The following is a 9,292-nucleotide window of genomic DNA, read 5'->3' as shown; positions in this document are numbered from 1 at the left end:
AAGCATTTACATATATACCACCAAATTTATATGTATCTACATATCTAAGACCTAAACTTTACTTTTTATATTTATACCACCCAAATCTTTAATATCAATTAAAAAATACTACCATCTTTACACAGTTGCATGCACAAGGTGGTATGTACATAAAAATTTGAAGTTTGAAGTGTTATGTAAATACAAAGAAAGCTTTCAAATAAATTTTCATGTTTGCAAACTGCATCAATAAACAACTCAAACACAAATACAAAGTTTTGACTCTTTATTTAACAAGCCAAAAGCCTAACAACACTTCAAATTCACTCAAAATTCAGCTATTTTACACGGCCACTCACAGCTACAAATCATAAAAATTATGACAACAAGCAACATTAATACATAACAAACTAATAAAACATCAGACAACAGAAAATCAGATCAAAGTTCTTTAATTTGCAGTAAATTTGAGAATGTTTCTTAATGCTTTCATGAACCGAACCTGAATAAAGTTTGTTTTACTCCATTTGCTGCATCTCTCAGTATTTGATTTAAGAAGAATTCTTGAGAACCCATTCCACCAAAGTTGATACACCAAACCCTGTGGCAATGCGCTTCTTATCATTCCAAACTGGACCAGCAACATCTATATGCATCCACTGGACCTTTTCATCCACAAACTGCCAAGAAAAAGAGAAGAATTTTAGAAGAACTTCCATTGAAGTAATTGCAACAATTTTTTTTTTAATTTACATTGTAGTGATTGCTAAGTTGTGGGATAAATTATTAGGTGAGGGTTAGATTGCATAATTGTGTAACTCAATATATACTCTCTATTTTATTGAGGTACATTTTTTATTTAACATTTACCTATTACCTAGCTCTCCACCTTCATAGCAACGATTTTTTTATTCCATGACCACTCGGTCTGCCTTCATTCCGTTACAACATGATCCTCCACCTCTCTAGAATATTTGTTGCACGTGTATTCCATTATATAATATATATATATATATATGTGTGTGTGTGTGTGTGTGATGGCGATTTCGGTCGAGAGCTCTGCTAGGGCTTCCGATGGCGATTTCAGTCGCATTTAATTTCACTGCTCGAAAGAGAGGGGATCCCAACACGTTTCGTTAACTCTCGCTCTGTCGGCTAGCGTATGTGTCGACATCTGGTGATTTCGTCGCAGATTCGTTGCTTGCGTCGCGTGTTTGCGACTCGCTTTCGACGCTGCGCCTTCTGCGTCTGCGCCCGATAGTTTGTTTCGACGACGCTGCTTCTTCTGTCGCGCCTGACAATTTCTCTCCCTGCCCGACACTCTTCCTCTCTACGTTCAGGCAGGTGAGCGTCGACAAGTCTCCTTATTCTCATGGCTCTTCCTTCTTCTTTGATTGAACCGGACAAAGTCTCCTTTGCTCACGTGATGGGTAACCCTCAGATGGAGTCCACGGTGGTCTTCCCCTCCAGATATAAGGATTGCACGATAGTACAAATGATTGCCCTTTTGTTAAGAAGGGAAGTAGGAAAGGTAGGAAAGCAACAATCTTCTTCTCTGACTCGGAAATTTCAACCATGACGGACAAATTCAAGTTTGCTCTTATTGAAAAATTTCAGTGGGGGCACCCACCTATGGAAGTTATCAGAAAAAGTGTTGATGATCTTAAACTTGGAGACAAGTGAAAAGTGAGACTCATGGATGTGAGACGTGTGTTGATTCAATTAACTGTGGCTAAAGACTAAACTCGGATTTTCTCCAAGAAATATCTTAATATTGCAGGCAAATCAATGAAGTTAATCAAGTGGTCTCCTGATTTCGACCCAAATCATGAAACTCTCACTGTACCGGTATGGTTTAGTTTATCTGGTCTCAAGCTGCACTTTTTTCATCATCAGGTTCTCTACTCTATTGGGGTCATCCTTGGGGACCCTATGAAGCTAGATCCACCCACTTTCAATCTAACCAGACCTTATGTGACCATAATACTTGTGGAAAGGGATATTACTTTACCCAATGTTACTGAAGTCTGGCTGGGCATAACTCATAATGAATATTGGCAACAAATCATCATGGAACACATACCTCCATATTGTACCCACTGTAAGATGTTTGAGTATATCCTTGATAAATGTCATAAGCTCCACCCTAATTTGAAATCCAAGGTTCAAGTGAATAAGGAAATGTCTAATACCACTGCTCTGGACATTTTCGTTCCACCTGGAGAGAATACTACCAAACAGGAGGTGACTGTTACACATGTGGACGCCCCGATGATACTGCTGCTACTGTTACTGAGATTGATGTGATGTCAGCACCTTCAAACCCCATAGAAAACAATACTGAAGGACTATTACCTACAAAGGTTAGTGATCTGACTGATAATCAAGAGAACCTCGCAGCTCCCCTTCTTCAGGAACAGGAAGTATCCGGTGTAATGTAAAGGCAACTCATACTTCACATAAACTAGAACCTATTATGGGTACTACGGTTGGTAATCCATCTGCTACAGCTCTACCACCCCATCAGACTGATTCTTCGGATGAGGAATGACAGGTTTACACTTCCAGGAGGAAGAAGAAGATTGGAGATTTACTTGAGCTCAGAAGTCTTATGGATGATACTTTGGTTACTTTGGGTAATAATACGCATCTTACCAACTTGTTAGCTGGATACCTTTAGCTGGATCCCTTCCAAGAACTAGAGCCAGAGACAAGACTAGATTGGGATGACCCAGTGGTTTTGGGTTTTTTTATTTTTATATGTACACTTTTTGACTTTTTTGTGTGTTGTACCGTGTGGGTTGGGTGTCTATTTTTGGGCCCACCCATACAACCTATCTATGTATTTTTATATATAGGTGTTTGGTTGTTCATCGGTAGTGAGGGTGGTCCTCGAATAGTTAGGCACACGAGGGTGGTGGCTGGGGGCTCGTTTGATAACCTCCGGCACATTACATATGTATAATATATATATAGGTGCTTGGTTAATAGAATGTTGGTTGAGGTTCCATTCTTCTCTAGCTGCTTCCTACTTCTCTGTTTCCCTCTCTCTTGCATTACAGGAAGAGCCTACAGAAGTTCATCTGGGAACAAGGGGGTTTTTCAATATTCACACTGTGTATGCTTAGAGTTGCGTACATAGGCCACACATAATAATTTTTCAAAATTTATGGGGCTTGATTGATGTCGTAAGAAGATCTCATGTGGAAGTAACATACGCAAAAAATTTATGCAAAATCATCATTAAGGGAGTCGTTATATAATATGAGATTAAGAAAACCCAAAGTGGATGAGGTCATTCAATGTCTCTAGTAAGACTTTATCATTAGTAGTGAAACAATGAAGAAAGCAGCAAGTAATTAATTGGAAATTTAAAAAAATTCTTGGTGCTTTGTGCATTTTTTTAATTTTTTCTTTTAATTCAAGCACTCATCAGTATGTGCTAGGTCTTGAATACGAGAACTTACGATTATATGCCACCTTACCTATGCTTGAAAAAGTGTACTTCACTTTTTAAAGTTTAAAAAGTAAATTTTTTATTAGATATAAAAATTTTGGGTGGAATAAGTATAAAAAGTAAAGTTTACATGTCAGATATGTAAATAAATAGGAGTCGGGTGACATATATGTAAAAGAAGATTGCCACATGCTACTAAATCAAATGGAGATCATAGCATTTTAAAGAGCTGTGTAAAAAAGGAACAAAACCTTACCGAATCAATCAAAGAGACTATAAGTCTAAAGAGATGCTAACATGGTTTAATCGATACCTGTTTGAGGAAAAGTGCAGCCAAGATAGCGCCGCCATGACGGCCTCCACTATTAGCCATATCAGCAACACTCGACTTCATTGACTCCCAATAACTCTCCTCCAAAGGCAACCTCCAGAATTTCTCACCGGTTAACATGGAAGCAGCAGCAATCTCTTTTGCTAGTTCATCGTTGGGAGTGAAGATTCCTGTAAAAGTGAAGGTTTTCTTTTTATGATCAAGGGGTAAAAGAAGTTGCTTCGCTTGCAAACATACCACACAATTCTCATGTATTTCATATCTAAAACATAAACTTCCATATTTACATACATAACAATCTAATCTTAAATATCACACAAAGTACCACAACTATCAACTTTTTAAAAGCGAAGCACACCTTATCATGAGTAGGTTCATGACAATAATGTGTTATAAACGTAAATATCAAACTATAGGTGTTAGATATGTAAATACAAAGGAATTGTGCGGTATGTATGCAAAGTTTCAAAAGAAGTTTCACAATTGCCCGGTATAAGGAATGGAAAACTTCTACAGCAGATCAGATTAACTAAACTATAGTTTTTATTAGCTCGATAGAAGTCGAAATTGCATTAACTGTTTTTTTAAATTATGCGCTGAGAATTTTTTAATCTTAACATAGAATTTGTTAGTTGGATGACATGAGAAAGTACATATTGTTGTGAAAATTATTATTTACCTGCAATGCTGGGCCCAAGGGCAACAATGCAAGCGCCGGTTAGGGTTGCCAAATCAACAATCTGCATTAAACATTAGAAAAATGATGTCAATAACTAAAAAGTTGAGAGCCTGCGCAGAAAGATCCACAAAGAAAGAAAAATTAAGCACATCACAAGCACTAAGACTTGAGCGCCCTAGTGCTACTATGAGATAACTGGAATGTGATATGAGGAAGAAAAATGGAGCAAAACGCCAAAAATATGCAGACTATTTATATTGGGTTATTTTAATCCCCGAGTCTATAGAACTGTCAAATTAGTCTTCGGACTCTTCTAATATGGGCTGAAATGATCCCCAGGGTGGACAATCTTAACCTCAATTAAAAAGCTATGGGGACTAATTTCAAACTTTTTATAGACTCTATAAAACTAAAATGGATCTCTAAAAAAAGTAGGACGCTTTTGACACTTTTCTCAAGAAAAATTGCTTCACGTAAAAACAAAGGGTATCATTACAATAGAATAGAGGTAACAAGCAGGCACTAAAACTTGAGCACTTTTGTGCTTACAATAAGAGAAATGGAATGCAATTAAAAGACGAAAGATGGCTTCAAGTAAGAAAAAAGGGTATCTTTACAATAGCCTAGACGTAAAAAGTAGATAATATATTTGACAGATAACCCCAGAAACAAGCTTGCAACCATTAACATATGAGCATTCAATCATACTACTCAAGCCTTGAAATTAATGCAAATTAAATTAAATAATAATTAAATTGTTCATGAGAAAAACAAAATTTCTTTTATAGTGCTACAGTCTCCTCTCCCATAAGTAAACAATCATACCTTTTCGACACCTAGATTACAAGCATATACCAGAGCGTCTGCAAGGGTTAGCCTTCCTTCAGCATCAGTATTATTAACCTACAAAGTAGAGTATATTAGCACTTAGATTTAGCCATTAACAAATGCTCAATTCCATATTATTCATCTAAATCAGAAAAGGAAAAGCATAGAAAAAGAATAGTATTCTTCATTTGAGGTGTGCTGAACACAATAATGTGTCTAGTCATTGTTAGGTGCGTGGATCATCAGAGGTCCAAGTTAAGCCCACTATATTAATGGGGAATTTAAATACATACCACCCAATTCCTATGTATTTACATATCTAACATTTAAATTTTGCTTTCTACATTTATACCACCCAAATCATTAATATCACATAAAAAAATACTATTTTAACTTTTAGAATGTGAAATACACCTTCTTCGTGTATAAGTAAGGTGCCATATATATGTAAAAATTGCCCATCGGAAACGGTGGTTTTCATTTCTAGTATATTAGAAACTTCTTGTTTCACTTCATATGTAGAACTATTCTCCACTCTCAAAAAGAAGAAAGATCAAGAAGATGAAGAGAACCTTTTTGATATTTTGTAGATAATTGTCTAGAATTCGATATCATTCCACATATTTTCGAAGAGTTTCTTAGACACACAGTTCTTTTGATCATTCATCATCTTCCGAGTGAACCCTTCAATCTCTTAGAAATAATAAGAGGGCAGGGAACATTTACACTCGGGTCATTGTATAATTTAAAATGACAAACCCTAATATATCTGTCCACATAATTTATTGTGATATTTTAAGAGGTTTTATATAAACATGAAAGCATAATAACATGAAAATAATATTATGCAACAAAATAATACTAGAACATAAACTTGCATAATTTTATGATGTTGGGATCTTCAAATTCTGCATCAATACTTGGCCTTAAAACAGCTATTATCTTGAAGAGTGAGTATGGTTCTAAAGATGAACAAACTAGCTCTAAAAGCATAACATATTTGATTACTTGTGGAGTCATGGGGCAAACAAAGAAACACTATTTCTTAAGGGGAGCTAAGGAATTAATTTTAACCAATTGACTTCTTTTTTTTTGCCTGCCTCAGAATCCAGAGTGAAACTTTCAAACAGCTGGAAATTACTGGCTATTAAACTATCATTATTTTGTTAAAGAAGACTCTCCAAATAGTGGCATGAGGCCAAGATCTTCCAATCAGTAATTTGTATAATTGTTCTTTCTTCTAAATTTATTGATTGGTGTGCCTGTTTAATTGAAATTTTGTCAAATTTGATTAGTGTTGACCCATATTTGTGCTATGAATTTCAATTGCTGCCGAATTTTACATTTGTTCCAAATTTTCTAGTGAAATTTTGGATTTTGGCGTATTTCACATTATCAATTAGAATGAATGAAATGTTCTTTTTTGCATCAAAAGAAATAGATCTTCGCTTAAATGAATAGTTAGGAAATTATAAATAATAATTTTTCCTGTTTCTTTTTGTATGCATCCTAATTTTATATTAACCTATAGCCTAAAACAACCAACGTCAGAAGAAAAATTCTTCTCAAACGGAAAAAAAAACTTTACTCTAGCCTTCTTCTAACAATTTAGCCTCCCTTTGATTGGTGGTCCAACACTCCCCGAATTATCCAGCTAGACACTTTCGTTCTTCCGCTTAAACCCCTAAAGCTCTAAATCCAACATTAAAAACTAGAGCCATTTACATACATACCACCCAATTCTTATGTATTTACATATCTAACAACTTATCTAACAACTAAACTTTGTTAAACTTTGTTTTTTTACATTTATACCAACCAAACCTTTCATATCACATAAAAAATACCACTATTCTCACTTTGAAAAACGAAATACACCTTTTTGTGCAAGGGTAAAATACCACTATTCTAACTTTGAAAAACGAAATACTCCTTTTCATGCAAGGGTAAGATGGTATATATATATAAAGTTTAGGTGTAAGATATGTAAATCCACAAGAAATGAGTGGTATGTATGAAATCCTGAAAATTCTGATCATTCCAGATATTAATCGAGTAACATAACTAGTAGTAAATTAAAGAAGAAAGGAAACAAATAAAATAGCCAAAAGTCTAAATTCCTCTTTAAAAAAATCAAAATGCAGCAGATATTTACCTCAATTGTCTTTCCATTGGATGCAGTCACAATATCACCTGGTCTCATGCCTGTGCCGCTGATCATATTTTCACAAGCAGCCACGATAAAATGAACCTGAAATAGAAAGTTTCACCCAAGTTCAAGAGAAACATGCTGCAGATACCTGCAAAACATAAAATTTATGACATAATTTCTTGTATAAAGGAAATATCAACTTACCTCAACTCCTGGAGGTTTGATTTGACCAATAACTTTTGCTGCACCAAAAGCAGCAGCAGAGCCTCCCATATCAAATTTCATTGTATCTATTGAGCAAGCTGGCCCAACCTTTAAGTTGTAACCACCGCTGCATAAAAATAGGAAATAATAAAATATGAAAAAGGCTTTACTTACACCTAATTTACCATTTAAATTTTTATTATCCACTTCCATAGATCCTGCATGATTTTACATCCAAAAGACTAAAGAAAAGCTAAAAAATCTTATGTCCCCTTTTAAATGCTTGGATGGATGCTTTTGTAATCCTGCCGTATTCACAAAATGGAAAACTTCATGAGATTTTGGTTAAACTTCAAAAAAAACAAGAATGTAGAAGTATGCAATTCACAAATAAGTACAACATCGAGAGAATATTTTGGTAAAACCGAAAATTCTTACGAGTTGAACGCACGTAATTATGTTTATGACATAAAGAGAATAGATTTTGTGATAAAGGTTAGAATGCCTATTATCATAAAGTTCATGACATCAATGATTTTGCAATGTATTACCTGTCAAACGTCAATCCTTTTCCAACTATGGCTATTTTCGTTTTCACATCGCCATTTGGAGGTCTATAACATAAATGGATGAAATGTGGTGGATTTGAGGAGGCAGCACCAACACCAAGATATGAACCCATCTTCAATTCCGTGCATTGCTCCACATCTAATATTTTTGCAGTAAAGACATCACTGTACGTGGAAGCAATTTTTGAAGCTTCTTCTGCCAGTATGGCTGAAACATAACAGAGCAAAGTTAGGGATGTGTTTCAATTTCAGCAAAAAAACAGGTTGATAATGGAAAATTATATCCAAACTAATTGCATTATTCCGTTATAAGATACATAGTTACTGGAGACTTGAGAATCTAAAGGAACTAAGATAATGCATGCTCTGTTGGATCGAAAAATCACCATTCATCTCGAGAAAATTCGAGGATTTGGTCTGAAGTTTGGATTTACTAAGAAAATCAAATGAGTTACCGCAGAAACTTGCAACAAAATAAAAAGATCACCGTAATGACCAGTGTTGACCTCATTTTTAGTGAGGTCTAGTCTTTCTCTTAGGATTTAGGATCTAGCCTTAGGGACCTCCCTTCGACTATCTTAGAACCTTAGAAATGGGACCCGCCTTGTTCTAGAAATTCAACACGTTTCTGTACTCTTTTGTGGTTTCGCGTGTGTGGTATCGACTTCTAACACTTAGAAGGATGAAACCAACATGAGGAACCCAAAAGGGATTCCTATAGGACCTTTTGAGCCTTAGGGTGAACTTCTGCACAATCCGCACTCCCGCACGCATAAACTTCGCAATTCAGAGAGTCGACAAGTCCGATTGCCACAATTCGAATCACTTGCACTGTTACCCGTCGAAGACTCGAATAAACCTTTTGAAACGATCGATCGCGGGTCGAAATTTTGTGAAATTTAAATTTTGACGCGTTTTTGACCCGATTGTCGACGATGTCGTCCGAGCGACCCCGGATGACAAAACGGACTGCACCAGCGCGTCCGGAATGTCGATTTTACCTAGGGAGGACACCCATTTTGTTACGTCACCGCGCGTGAATAAGTCGCATGTGATTTAATATATATATATATATATATATATATATAAATTT

General features: G+C 35.7%; 1 protein-coding gene across 1 annotated transcript in view; it reads right to left on the bottom strand.

The window, feature by feature from the left end:
* Window positions 1–240: 240 nt before the first annotated feature.
* The window catches only part of LOC110029172 (leucine aminopeptidase 2, chloroplastic-like), a 41,714-nt gene continuing 32,662 nt past the window's right edge, over window positions 241–9,292 (bottom strand). The window contains exons 4-10 of the mRNA XM_020731342.1: window positions 8,182–8,407; window positions 7,631–7,757; window positions 7,430–7,525; window positions 5,272–5,349; window positions 4,447–4,507; window positions 3,750–3,937; window positions 241–659 (exon numbers count right to left, since the gene is read on the bottom strand). Coding sequence (XP_020587001.1) covers window positions 531–659; window positions 3,750–3,937; window positions 4,447–4,507; window positions 5,272–5,349; window positions 7,430–7,525; window positions 7,631–7,757; window positions 8,182–8,407 — 905 coding nt within the window. The 3' untranslated portion in view covers window positions 241–530. The remainder of the gene's footprint in view (window positions 660–3,749; window positions 3,938–4,446; window positions 4,508–5,271; window positions 5,350–7,429; window positions 7,526–7,630; window positions 7,758–8,181; window positions 8,408–9,292) is intronic.

Source organism: Phalaenopsis equestris, unplaced genomic scaffold (assembly GCF_001263595.1).
Source record: "Phalaenopsis equestris unplaced genomic scaffold, ASM126359v1 Scaffold000552, whole genome shotgun sequence".
NCBI classification, from domain to species: domain Eukaryota; kingdom Viridiplantae; phylum Streptophyta; class Magnoliopsida; order Asparagales; family Orchidaceae; genus Phalaenopsis; species Phalaenopsis equestris.
This window is presented reverse-complemented; position numbering and strand designations above follow the sequence as displayed.